At 40.9% G+C, this 14,968-nt stretch overlaps 1 protein-coding gene across 2 annotated transcripts in view; it reads right to left on the bottom strand.

The window, feature by feature from the left end:
• LOC143031349 (ubiquitin carboxyl-terminal hydrolase 24-like) overlaps positions 1-14,968 on the bottom strand; it is a 93,961-nt gene that overhangs the window by 62,169 nt on the left and 16,824 nt on the right. For both annotated transcript variants that reach the window (XM_076195056.1, XM_076195055.1), the window contains exons 8-13: positions 14,017-14,134; positions 13,329-13,540; positions 9,158-9,367; positions 8,618-8,752; positions 3,174-3,320; positions 190-321 (exon numbers count right to left, since the gene is read on the bottom strand). In XM_076195056.1, coding sequence (XP_076051171.1) covers positions 190-321; positions 3,174-3,320; positions 8,618-8,752; positions 9,158-9,367; positions 13,329-13,540; positions 14,017-14,134 — 954 coding nt within the window. The remainder of the gene's footprint in view (positions 1-189; positions 322-3,173; positions 3,321-8,617; positions 8,753-9,157; positions 9,368-13,328; positions 13,541-14,016; positions 14,135-14,968) is intronic.

The raw sequence follows: 14,968 nt of genomic DNA on the forward strand, positions 1-14,968 counted from the left end.
AAAGAGGAGAGAAAGAGAGAGAGAGGAAGAAAGATGGAGAAAGAGAAAGGGAGAGAAAGAGGAGAGAAAGAGGAAAGAGGAGAGGGAGAGAGGGAATGGGGAGAGGGGGAGGGAGGGAGGGAGGGAGGGAGGGAGAGGGAGAGAGAGAGAAAGAAGGGGGAGCAGCATGAAACAGTGCATATACCAAACCTTGTTATCGTGGTGTGATGCATTTGGGTTGGCCACCAGCGTCTCCCAAAGGTCCTTGCAGCGCGCCCAGGCCAGGAACATGTCCCCCTCCTTCAGGAGGAACTGCAGGAAGTCCAGGTGGGCCCTCAGGTACTGCAAACCGAGGGAGAGAGAAAAAAAAAGAAAAAAAAAAAAAGTCTCGGTTAGGCGGTGCCGTCCAAGGAACTGTGTTCGTGTCAACTTTTTCTTAACCACTTCAGTACGACGATGCCCATGTAGGCGTCATGAGTGGGTATGTGAGGATGCCGGCGTCGGCGTCTCGATTATATACTGTATATATATTTTTTTCGCAGTTGTATGTGAGTTACCCCACCTGATTCTGTGAATTGGTTTGATCACGTTTTGTGTTTAATGTTACTAGGAGGAAGAGAGAACGAGTAATACAGCAGTGACTTTATATTTTATAATGCAAGTAGTGTGATGCATCGTACTGAAGTGGTTAATGTTTATATGAGGTACGACATCCTGATTACGTGCATTTACTTCTTTTTTATCCGGCTGCAGCCCAAGAGCCCTCTTGAAACTACGCTTGGTGATGTATTTATACCGAAAATGTTTTTTTCCTCCTTAACTATGGAGGTAGCCAGTCGAAATATATATGTCCCCTCCCACCCATTTCATCCCGACCCATTCCGCTCTCATTCACCACCTCCTGACTCCCTCCCATCTTAGCTCCTCATGGATGACGGGTCATCCCTGCATCACACCCATCGCCCAGCATCAGAAGCAATGCAGCAAGACACAGTACATCCACAACAAGGCCATATGATATTGTTCTTATACTTGAATAAGAAGGAAAAAATAAAAAAGATAAATAAAAATAAAATAAAGATATAATAAATCAATTAAATAAATACATACATACATATACCAAGGCTTTTTCCCCCTTACTAGGGAAGTAGCCAAAAAGAAAAAGGCATAAAATCATTCCCACCCATTCCATCCCTGAATACACTCCACACCCCTCCACCCTCCCTCTCATCTTGGCACCTCCTGGATGACAGGTCATCCCTGCACCTTGTCCACTGCCCTGGGTAAGAAGCAGTGTCGCAAGACACAGCACATCTACAGCAAGGCTGCTTCATTAAATCGGGGACCCCCCCTCTCCGTCCCCCCATGCATAAAAGGAGAAGACAGGGAGAAATCCCTTTGGGCTGCGTCAAATTTTGCTCACACATACTACCTCACCCCCCATCCCCCCAACCATTCCACTTCATGCATCACATCATACATATACCAAGGCTTTTTCCCCCTTACTAGGGAAGTAGCCAAAAAGAAAAAGGCATAAAATCATTCCCACCCATTCCATCCCTGAATACACTCCACACCCCTCCACCCTCCCTCTCATCTTGGCACCTCCTGGATGACAGGTCATCCCTGCACCTTGTCCACTGCCCTGGGTAAGAAGCAGTGTCGCAAGACACAGCACATCCACAGCAAGGCTGCTTCATTAAATCGGGGACCCCCCCTCTCCGTCCCCCCATGCATAAAAGGAGAAGACAGGGAGAAATCCCTTTGGGCTGCGTCAAATTTTGCTCACACATACTACCTCACCCCCCATCCCCCCAACCATTCCACTTCATGCATCACATCATCCGTATAAAACCATTCTCCATTCACCCGTCTTCTGTCCTCTCCCGTCCTTCCTCAACAGACATTCCCCTCTTCCCCAAAGCCCCTTTTACCCCATCCTAGGACGTCCCCTCATGTTCACTCCCTCCACATCTGCCTTCCATACCTTTTTTACTAGCCTTTCTTCACTCATTCTTTCCATGTGTCCAAACCATCCCAATACTCTTTCATCAACCCTATCTCCCAACTCCCTTTCCACCCTTGTTCTCCTCCTCACCTCCTCATTTCTCACTCTATCTATAAATAAAATAAAAAAGGAAATATATATATGAATAAAAAAAAAAAAAAAATCTAGTTCAACAACAAGAACAACATGAAGTCCACCCCTCAAGGAGCTTTTGGGACCCATGCTATCATACGTAAAGCCAGAGAGAGGCCATGTTCTTCCCGAGACATTTATTCCCATTTCGCTGATTAAATCTATCTTTATCCAACAGTGCGCCTTGGTCATTCCTGGGCTCATTGTGCTGCATGACAGAAAAGGTTGAAAATCGTTGCACCAAAAATATACCAACACAGCTTCACCAAAACAACCAACGACGAATGCCCACTCTACACGGCCAATTCAGTCTTGTATACATCTACATGAGCACAACATGTCACGGGTGGATCAGGCAGAAGCCTGTGAGAATGGCGGAGTTTCCTCTGATGTCCTACGCAGAGCCCTCAGAAGGGGCGTGGGGGTGGGGGGGGTGTATTCCCTGGGGTGGGACATTCAGGGGGCAGCAATTCTAGTCTGGACATGTTGCCCACAAGGCTGACAAAATAATTATAAAAGAAAAAAAAAGATCATAGGAGCCCTGAATATTTTACCGCAATATACAAATTCTGCATTAGAATCGACAGAATATGAAATATTTTTCCTTTCTGCAATAGGAACATTAATCAGCATTTTTAGAACCTGTTTAATTATTTCACAGGCTAATACCTATATTAGGCAGCAAGGGATGGTGGAAACAGGAAGTGGCGATTGGTGGAAGCGTCAGTGAGATCTTTGCCACAGGGCGGCAGTTGGGCACGTGAGGGCTCTGGTCATACCCTGTTCTCAAACACAGGCAACTGTATTACCAGAGCTGGGCACGTTCCTCAGTGCGTCCCTCGGAGTCCTGACTATATACGTGTCAGTCAGGACACCGACGGACGTACCGAGGAATGCACCCAGCTCTGCATGTTGCTGTCAAGAAGCACGACTACTACGGTGACTAGGACAATCAATTTGTATACTCAGATGAATCTGTGAAAGGACGATCTACAAAGCAGGCTGCAAAGGCTTCTTTATCTCATTTCAAAGTCGAGCAGCAACCTCTACTTACGTCATCGTGCGTGTACTTGCCATCGATGAGAGTTGCGGGGGAAGGCGGGCATGAGTGGACCTGGGTGGCGAGGGCGTGGCAACGCGCCAGGCTGGTCGTCACCAGCTTGACCAAGTCGTGGGTACGATTCAAGTCCGACAACGTTGCCTGATGCAAGAAAGGGAAAGAATGAGACGGTCAACAAAGACATCAGGGAAAAGCAGACGTGCGTACGACTGTGCCGTCCATGGAGAGAATGTGTATTGATCAATGACAAAGAAACATCAAAAACAATATCAAATAATCATAAACATTTACACTACGACAATAACTCATTAAAAGTCCCCCACTGATCCTTCTGTATTAACAAACTCATCAGTATTCAGTGAGAGAAGTTAAGCTAATCTAAAATACTATCCAGGAGGTGCTAAGATAAGAGGGAGGGTGGAGGGTGGAGGCGGGTGGAGTGTATTTAGGGATGGAATGGGTGGGAATGGTTTTATGCCTTTTTCTTTTTGGCTACCTGCCTTGTAAGGGGGAAACCTTGGTATATGTATGTAAAATACTATGCTGAAACATACATATACCAAGGGCTTTTCCCCCCTTACAAGGGAGGTAGCCAAAAAACAAAGGCACAAATGCTGAAACATACAATCTATTTATGTACGAAACACTGTTACCCTCTTACATCAAAGTACACACCCACTTCTTATGCAATGACCTCCCATCAAATGCTCCTCTAACTCAGCATGTACCGAACTTACAGTGGTATTCTTATATAAATCCTTGGAAGGGAAAAATTTTTATATAAAGAAAGAATTTTTTTTAAGAATACAACCATAAGATTCTTATGGTGGTACCCTTAAAAAAATTCTTTCCTTATATATAAATCCTTGGAAGGGAAAGATTTATAGATGGAAAGAATTTTAAGAATACCACTGTACGGTTCTTAGTGGTATTTTTATCAAAAATTCTTTCCTTTTATAAATCTTTCCCTTTCAATGATTTATATAAGCTTTATATAGGAAAGAATTTTTTTATGAATCCCACCGTAAGATTCTTACAGTGGTATTCTTACAAAAATTCTTTCCTTATATAAATCTTCCCCTTCCAAGGATTTACATATGAAATCTTATTTAAGAATACCACCATAAGATTCTTATGGCGGTATTCTTAAAAAATTATTTCCTAATATAAATATTTCCCTTCCAAGGATTTACATAAGGAAAGAATTTTCTTAAGAATACCACCATATAAATCTTTCCCTTCCAAAGATCTATATAAGATATAAATAAGGATTTTTTTTTTTTTAAGAATAACACCATAAGATTCTTACAGTGGTATTCTTAAAAAAATTCTTTTCTTATATAAATCTTTCCCTTTGAAGGATTTATATAAAATTTATATAAGGAAAGATTTTATTCTAAGGATACCACTGTAAGATTCTTAGTGATATTCTTAAAAAAAATCTTTCCTCTCCAAGGATTTATATATGATTTATATAAGGTAATATTTTTCTTTAAGGATACCACTGTACGATTCTTAGTGATATTCTTAAAAATAATCTTTCCTTATATAAATCTTTCCCTTCGAAGGATTCATATAAGATTTATATAAGGAAAGATTTTATTTTAAGGATACCACTAAGATTCTTACAGTGATATTCTTAAGGGGGTACGCGACACCTGGAGGTCATTTTCTAAACTATTTAGAGTAAAGAGCTGAAACTTCTCAGGTAAATAGGTATCCATGTTGCCTACATTTTAGGTGAAACAGAATGATGTATGTACACATGTACATATTTACACATGTACGTATACCAGTAGCGACATTTAAAAGTGCACAGCACCATAATACGTGGACCAATTTGTTTTATATTTTGGCTATGATTAGTCAGTAGGCACACCTAGGGCCGGTCATTGAGTAATTGAACAATTTCCTTTATACTTTTGCATACAGGCATTTCAATTTTAATGTCCGGCAAAAATCATGAAAAATAATTTTTTTTTGGTCTTGTTTCCATTATTACTCCGAACTCTTTCATCCTATTCAAAATATTCGAAGGATCGGCACTAGCAGTTACTAAAAGTAATATTCCCTGTAAGTTTCATCTAAATCTGATGTATTTTAGATTTTTTATGATAAAAAAAAGTTTAAAAATATCGAACGGAGATATGGCAACTTGAAATACAGGTAAACGTCGACTTACGATGGCATTAGGTTTCGATAAAGCCATCGTAAGACGATCTCATCGTAAGTCGATCCCCACTCTGTTCCGTGGTCACTGTACCTAGCCTACCTGTATATTAACCACCAGAGATACTGAATATAGCCTATTAAACATGTACAGTAGTTCATTTAATTATTTTTATCCTTTTTACCATATTCAAACACTATAATATGTATTTTCAGTACGGTACTTAAATCTCGCGGGCAGCAGCCAATGCCAGCCGTACGACGTGACGTAATAATACTCGCATCATAAAATATAGTCACCGCTTATATCGATCGTTCTCTCTTTCACCCGCGAATTTTGAAAACCACAGAGAATGAATCATTTGAGAGAATGTAAAAACACAGGGGCGACTACAATAAATATAATCAAGACGCCGATATGGCAGCGTCGCGAATCCACTTGCTCCTCATAACGCCTACGTGTGCGGCACCGTATGGAAGGGGTTAAATGATCATATCGTCGTCGTCATCGTAAAGTCGAACAATCGTAAGTCGCGGCCATCGTAAGTCGACGTTTACCTGTATAGATATATCTGTACCTTGCTTATAGTTTCACCAATTTGACTGATTTTTTCATGGCTTAATTCTTATTATATAATGAGTAAGTACAGTAAAAATCATCAACATATTTTAATTATAAGTACTTTAAATACTGAAAAACTAAAGTATAAGTATATCACAGTAATGACGACGCACAGACGACACCATCATATAATTTGCTTTTTTGCACCTTTGGCGGTTTCTTCATATGAAACCTCACTGCTGGGGGTCTTCAGGGTATCTAAATCATTGGAAAGAGGTTTATTTTCCAGCAGTGAGCGCCTTCTCTTTCCTCATCAGATTCCCCTCACCAATCTATGTTGGTAGGGCACCCCCTCCAGCATCATATGATGTCCCTTCTTCTCTCTTCTTCCTGTATAGCCTTGATCTTTTTCCTCTTGCTTTCTTCTTTGGATTTAATCTTCCTCTTTGAATTGTTTAGTCTAATGTTGTCCTTTACCTCTGTCACTATCACAGAGGTGCAGGTGAGGGCGGTGGTGGAGTGAGAGGTGGTGAGGTCTTGGCTAGTCGTCTTTGACTGCTTGCCATCTTTAACTGCTGTTTTTTGTCATTGTGGATGTTCTTTTGTTCTTTTTGCTACCCATGATGACTGTACTAAAGAGTAATATGTACTAGCTAAAGTAATAGATTGCAATGAGAGCTCATGAGACATGCGCACTTTTCCTTTCAGAGCTACCCGGTAACTGATGCTTAGCTTCGCTCAAAGTTGGCAAAACTTCTCCCTCCACCTTCCTCCCTTCCCCTCCACCATCATACTGGCCAATGAAGCACTGGGCGAGCGTAAATTCAATAAAATTTCAACGTTATTCGATGCGCCTGAAGGTCCTAAATGGCACGCCTCTGTCTAGTGTGGGTTGCGCCTTTAACTCTGTCCCTTTAAACCTCACCAAGACCTTTAAATTGCGCACGGCTGGAAAATTATTTGTTGGGATTTATTTCTAAATGGTATACGAACATTTTGAACACAGTTTTGAAAAATGCCATATCTTGACCAAATCCCCCCCAGGTGTCACGTACCCCCTTAAGGGGGATCAAACGCTCTGGAAAGCCAATTTTTTTTCAAAAAAATTGAAAATTTCATTTTGCATGGATTTATATTCCTACACTATTAAAAAATGCATAGGAAAGTTAATTTTAGCCATTGGCAATTGCTAACATGTGCTAAGTAGGTTTAAAGGGACAATGAGAGTATTTGTCACATGCAAGAATGAACTCTACACGTGGCGAAATACAGCCTTTTTCTGCGTGTCTTTTTCTCGATATTTCCCGTTGTCTTGTGTGTGAAAATCTAGTGGTATTTGGCATCTTTTGCTCTTAGTTGTCATACAGACTCAGGCAAAAATTTTTGCTCTTTGATGGAATGAGCCTTTTGCAATGGGTGGCACTCACTTGTTTGGTGATACGGGAAGGTGGCCATTGCTGATTGAAAAATGACCCTTATCAATGATTTGACGCTGTGACGGCACCCCAGCAGTGAGGCTTTTACCCATAAAAGCTAATAAAGGCACAGAAAAGAAGGAGAGAGAGAGAGAAAAAAAGGCTCACCATTGCAACATTTAACAGATACTAAAGTGAAAAAGGATTATTTCTATTTTAAACATCTTTATAAACAAAGACTGAGTATAAGTTCTACATAAAAATCTTTAGAATGTTATATTAGAAAATAATTCCAGTCATAACATACGAAAACAAAGTATGTTGTACGAGAAAGTTCAGACATCTTACTGAAAACTTTGAAGTTCGATTACTCAAAACAAAAATTTTTTGGTTTCAAATATTTGCCAAATTTCGAAAAATAATCAAATTTTCTTCAAACTTACCATGCTAACACATGAATGTTGCGCCTTTCTCATGTAAGTTTTAATAAATGATTAAAATGGTAAATAATACCACTAGAGGGAATTCTTATAGGAAAAAAACACTATTGTTGCGACATCACAAAGTCATGCATTTTATGACCTATGTATATCTTGATCTATTAAGATTTTAGAAAAAAAAATGAAATCACACACTGTTTGTATGGTATTTGAGATTTTACATGCAAAAGGAGGTTAGTCTAGGTAAAGTATTAAGATAGGAAAACATTTATGACGTCATCAATAACATCATACAGACTGACGGATGAAGAGACAACATACATCGTTCAAATGCTCAAGGAATATGGAAGATAATAATTTGATTATACTGTAAAAAAAAAAAAAATGAAGTTTATATATATATGTATATATATATATATATATATATATAATATATATATATATATATATATATATATATAAAATTATTAACATTTTTTATCAGTGCGTCTGATCCCCCTTGTAAGAAAAATTTTCCTCTCCAAGGATTTATATAAGGAAAGAATTTCTATTTTAAGAATCCCACCATAAGAATCTTACAATGGTACATACATATACCAAAGGCTTTTCCCCCCTTACATGGGGGGTAGCCTCTTACAGTGGTATTCTTGAAAAAAAATTGTTTCCTTATATATATCTTTCCTTTCAATGGATTTACATAAAGAATTCTATTTTTTAAGAATATCACCGTAAGGGTCATCATTATTTCCTGCCACACTGTGTTGAGGGCAGCACAGCAAGCCATGGCCCTTGCCCAACAGGACCTGGTTATCCCCTTGGTTTCATTACACCGCAACCTCATCCATGTTTTACCTTGTCGGCCTTGAAGTATGCACTGCTCCCCTTCGTAACGGCCTTAGCCAAACCATGGAGTTGCTTCAGCGGAAGATAGACGGCCGGACTCCTCTTGATGTCCTCCACGCAACGGACGATGTACCTCTTGCGCAGCTGGAGGGAAGAGAACAGAGCGGCTCAGATCTTACTCGGAATACGTCACATTATGAAGCTAAAGCATTCCCCTCCCCCCCCCTTACGAGGCTCCTCCCTGCATCTCACCCACCGCCCTGGGTCAGAAGCAATGCAGCAAGACACAGCAAGGCCGCTTCATTAAATTGGCCACCCCCTTCTCCATCCCCTCATGCAGAAAAGGAGAAGAAGGGGAGAAATCCCTTCGGGCTGTGTCAAAATATCATTCATACATACTCCCTCACCCCCCTATCTTTTCCATGCATCACAGCATCATCCATACACAACCATTCTCCACTCACCCGCCTTCTGTCCTCTCCTCGAAGACAAACAGGAAATCTGAAGAATAAAACAGCAAAACGGCAAATAAAGACAGTTCGTACTCACCTCTTCTCTCGTTGCAGCCTCATTGAGAATGTTCAGGTGTTGCGCGAGAGCGTGGTGGACAAGATGTGGCGGCAATGCGGGCACCCGGGCCAGGTCCCAAAGCAGATCCAGCATCTTCTCAGCCGTACGCCCCAAGCGGGAGTCCTGGCCGATCTGGCCAATAAATGACAGGAGTTTTTCTCGAAGACGTGCATTACCACACTCCCAGCTCTGTCGATGAACAGCCACATCTAAATATCAATTCATACCTTTTTTTTTTCATTCTCCATGTATCCTACCTTGAAATACATACGTATCTGAACAAGAATAATTAGAGGAAAAAAGAAGAGAAAAAGAGATGAAAAATAAGAAGAGAAGATGAAAAATAAAGAGGAAGAAGAATAAGGTGAAGAAGAGGAGGAAGAGGAAGAGGAAGAGGAGGACGAGGAAGAGAAGATGAAGAAGAAAAGAAGAAAAAACCAATCCATAGCATGGCAAGGAGAAAAATAAAATAATAAATACTAAGATAATAAGAAAAAAAGAATAATGAAATAATAATAATTTTTTTTAGAAAATACATACATATACCAAGGCTTTTTCCCCCTTACTAGGGAGGTAGCCAAAAAGAAAAAGGCATAAAATCATTCCCACCCATTCCATCCCTGAATACACTCCACACCCCTCCACCCTCCCTCTTATCTTAGCACCTCCTGGATGACGGGTCATCCCTGCACCTTGTCCACTGCCCTGGGTCAGAAGCAGTGTCGCAAGACACAGCACATCCACAGCAAGGCCGCTTCATTAAATCGGCGACCCCCCCTCTCCGTCCCCTCATGCATAAAAGGAGAAGACGGGGAGAAATCCCTTCGATCTGCTTCAAATTTTGCTCACACATACTACCTCACCCCCCATCCCCACCCATTCCACCTCATGCATCACAACATCATCCATATACAACCATTCTCCATTCACCCCTGTCTTTTGTCCTCTCCCGTCCTTCCTCGACAGACATTACCCTCTTCCCCAAAGCCCCCTTCACCCCATCAATCCACCTCACCCTAGGACGCCCCCTCATGTTCACTCCCTCCACATCTGCCTTCCATACCTCTTTTACTAGTCTTTCTTCACTCATTCTTTCCATGTGTCCAAACCATCCTAATACTCTTTCATCAACCCTATCTCCCAGCTCCCTTTCCACCCCCATTCTTCTCCTCACCTCCTCATTACTCACTCGATCTAGCCTAGTAACCCCCATCATACTTCTCAGACACCTCATCTCAAACACATTCAAACTCCTTCTCTCTTATGTTCCATGTTTCTGCGCCATACAGTGCTGTTGGCACAATCACTCCTTCATACAGTTTCCTCTTAGCATCCATTCCCAAATGTCTATTCCTCATTACACTCTTCAATCCACCAAGGCACTTACTCGCTTCTCTCAATTTACATTCTGCCTCCACTTTCACTCCACCTTTTCCTGCCACATTTGCACCCAAGTATCTAAAACTATCCACTTCCTCTGGTTACTCTCCCTTAATGCTCACTTCCAGACTACTGCCACTTTCACCCCTTGTACATCTCATCACCTTACTTTTACTCACATTTATCTTTAGCGTTCTTCTATCACATACTCTCCCAAACTCTGTCACCAACTTCCTCAGTCCCTCCTCCGATCCTGCCACAAGTGCAGTGTCGTCCGCAAACAACAGCTGGCTCACCTCCCACTTTTCTCCATTTTCTTTAATCATCTCCAATCCCTGACCCACTACCCTTGCATTTACCCCATCCATGTATAAGTTGAACAGCCAGGACGACATAACGCATCCTTGACGAAGTCCCACCTTTACCTCGAACCACTCACTCTCTCCATTTCTAATCCTGACACAACTCTTGACAGCTTCTAGAAGCTTTCCTCCTATCCTGTATATCAGCATAACCTCCCACAGTGCCTTTCTGTCTACCCTATCGTAAGCCTTTTCCAGATCCATAAAGGCCCAAAAAACATCCTTCCCCTTTCCTATAGCTTTCTCACATATTTGTCTTACCACAAAGATCTGATCTACACAACCCCTACCCATCCTAAAACCACACTGTTCCTCACCAATTACTCCCTCTGTTCCTCTCCTAATCCTCTCAATCAAGATCCTCCCATAAGCCTTCCCAACTACACTTAACAAGCTAATCCCTCTGAAACTACTACATTCACACTTGTCCCCTTTTCCCTTGTAAAGTGGAACTATACAGGCACTCCTCCAGTTCTCTGGCACTCTACCCTCTCTCCTGCAAACATTAAATAACCTCACCAGTCAGTCCACAATCACTGTACCTCCTTTTTTTAGACATTCTGCATGGCATCCATCCAGACCAGGTGCCTTACCTGCTTTCATCATCTTAACAACTGCCTTCACTTCATCCTTCCTTATTTCTCCTCCATTTTCCTCACTCATCACGGTCATTTTCTTAGCATTTCCCACTGCAACTATCTTTCCCTCCCTATCCTCCTTCACATTTAGCAACTCCCTAAAATATTCTGCCCATCTTCCCCTTACTGCCTTCTCTTCTATTATCATCTCTCCATCTGCACCTTTTACCTTTTCTTCTCTACTTGATTTGCCTCCTCTTCCTCTCTTAATTTCTTTCCAAAACATCTTTTTATTACTTTCAAAAATTTCTGTCATACTCTTACCCCATTTCACATCTGCTCTCCTCTTTGCCTCCTTTACCTTTTGCTTTACTTCTCTTTTCTTTTCTTTGCACCTCTCATATGACTTCCTCGTCCTATTTTGTAACCAGTCTGTGAAAGCTCGCTTCTTCTCTTCTACAACCTTCTTTGTTTCCTCATCCCACCATTCACTACCCTTCCTTCTATTTCCTCCTGTCCTTCTTGTTCCACAGACCATCCTTGCACACTCTGTGACTCCCTCCTTGAACCATCCCCATTCCTCCTCCACACCTAGCTCCACTCTATCCTTCACTCCCTCCCACTCCTCCTTCAGCTTCTTGTACTCCTTCTCCTTTTCATTTAAAAAGTTCACTCTAAGCACCTCCCTACCTTTTGTCCCTTCCCTCTTTCTCCATCTATCCTCCACTCTCAACTTACCTTCCACCAAAAAATTATCTGATATTCCCCCACCCTCTCCCCTTAGAACATGTACATCCTTAACTCTTGCTATCACAGTCCTATTTACCACTACATAATCCATCAACGCTCTATCTACCACCCTTCCATCCACCACCCTCTCCCATGTGTACTTATGCTTGACTGTCTTCCGAAACACTGTATTTGCTATCATCAACTCTCTTTCTAGACACATTTCCACCATCAACTCTCCACTACAATTCTTTCCTGGGACTCCACATTTCCCAACCACTCCCTCAATTGGACCATTTCCTACCCTAGTAAGAAAAATAAAATATTATATAATAAGAAAAATAAAATAATAAAAAAAAATACATATACCAACGGCTTTTTCCCACTTACACAGGGGGTAGCCAAAAAGAAAATGGCATAGAAACTACTCCCACCCATTCCATTCCCTACATATTCCACTCCCCTCCACCCTCCCTCTTATCTTGGCACCTCCTGGATGATGGGTCATAAAAAAAAAAAAAAAAAAAAATAACAAGAAAATAATACATACATACATACATATACCAAAGGCTTTTTCCCCCTACATGGGGGGTAGCCAAAAAGGCATAGAAACCACTCCCACCCATTCCATTTCCTATATATTCCACTTCCCTCCACCCTCCTCTGTCCCTCTTATCTTGGCACCTCCTGGATAAAATAATAAGAAAAATAGAATAATAAATAACAAAATAATAATAAAAAATAATTATAATATAAAATAATAACTATGAAAAAGAAAATAATAAATAATAAAATAATAAAAAATAATAAGAAAATAATAAGAAAAAGAAAATAATAAATAATATAATAATAATAAAAAGTAATAAGAAAATAATAAGAAAAAAAAAATAATAAATAATAAAATAAAAAAAAATAATAATAAAATAAAATAATAAAAGAATAATAAATAAGAAAAATAAAATAATGAATAATAAAATAATAATAAGAAAAATAAAATAATAAATAAGAAAATAACAAAAAATAATAATAAAATAAAATAATAAAAGATAAATATATACAAATAAAAAAATTAATAAATAAATCAAAATAAGCAGATCGTACTTTGCTGATGAGACTGAGGAGATGAGCGAACTGGTGAGGGTTGAAGCGCGAAGCAGCCGCCGCCATGATACGGTGGACGTTGTCCACCACGTGCGGCGAGGCCTTCTCCGCCAGTCGCCACATACGTGTCAGCTGCTCCTCCTCTAACTTTGGGCCGAGGAACTCCACCAGCTCCTTCATACGGTCTGTATACTGCACCTGGTCCAGGTTACCTAAGACAACAAACCGAGCAAGGTTACCACCCGTCTTCATCAGGAGGAACTCTTCTATGTACCAAGAACTTAGTCAAAGGTACGTACCAACTCCCACGTACCACCCTTTCCCCCTCTCATCTTAGCTCCTCATGGATGATGGGTCATCCCTGTATCTCGCCAACCGCCCTAGGTGCAATGCAGCAAGACAGAGCACATCCATGGCAAGGCCAATTCATTTCATGAGTAAGCACTCCCCCCTCTCCATCCACACACATAGAAAAAGAGATGACGGGGAGAAATCCCTTTGGGCTGCGTCAAAATATCATTCACACATAAACACCACATACCCCACAAACTGCGCCCCTATATGTCCCTCAAGGAACTTGTGACAATAAATTCCATTTACGGCTCTAAACATAGAGACATTTACATCTTCTCGTTAAATTCTTCTCGCCCGACAATCCGCCCACACACAAGCCCCGACCGAACGTTACCTTCAAGCGCCAGGGCCAGGATGTTGGAAGACATGATCCACTCTTGTACGATGTCCGCCTCCTGCGAGCTGCCTCCTCTCTGACCTTCGGTCCGCTCCTCCACTAGGCGACCCAGTTCCTGTGCAAACAACAAGGAACTACGTAGTAAAACGTACTTCCTGCTATGGTAAACTCAAGGAACATTTTGAATTATTACAAAATAGCTGAGCTCATCAACAGGGCACTCACGTGGCAGGTGCATATGCCCTGGGGCGGCAATTCTAGTATGGACATGCTGCTCACAAGGCTGACAAAATACTGTAATTATATATACAGACGCTCCTCTACTTACGTTCATTCGTTTTATGTTTGAACTGACCGTAAAAAAAAAAATTGAGTGAATTTTTTAGTTTAGCACGCTCTCCGTAGTTCAAACGATACTTACGCATGACGCTGCGTCCATTGTTTACATTGCACAAACGACAGACTGAAAGTGCCTTGCCTCCTCCTCCTCCTCCATCTCAATTTATGTTGCTTGAATTTAATCTATTTGAAATTAATGTTATTATTTTACAATGTTGTGTATAATTAATGATTTAGGGGTGTTTTGTAAGATACGGTAATAAAATTTACGGATGTATAGTACAGTAACAACTTACGTTCATTTTCAACTTACGTTCGGCCGTTCGGAACGTAACTAAAACGCAAGTTGAGGAGCGTCTGTATATATATTAAAAAAAAAAAAAAAAAAAAAAAAATCATGAATATTTTACCATAATACACGAATTTTGCATTAGAATCGTCAGAATATGAAATATTTTTTCCTTGTCCTTTCTGCATTTTTTTTTAATGGTTTAATGTCACACACTCGCCCCTATTGGGAGGCTAGGACGGTGCCCCTCACAGAGGGCTTTGAAGCGTGGAATTTAATGAACCATGCCCTTGGCTCAACTTCGCTGGTGGCAGGGTTTGA

This window comes from Oratosquilla oratoria, chromosome 12 (genome assembly GCF_046742065.1).
Source record: "Oratosquilla oratoria isolate Oo_2021 chromosome 12, ASM4674206v1, whole genome shotgun sequence".
Lineage (NCBI taxonomy): Eukaryota > Metazoa > Arthropoda > Malacostraca > Stomatopoda > Squillidae > Oratosquilla > Oratosquilla oratoria.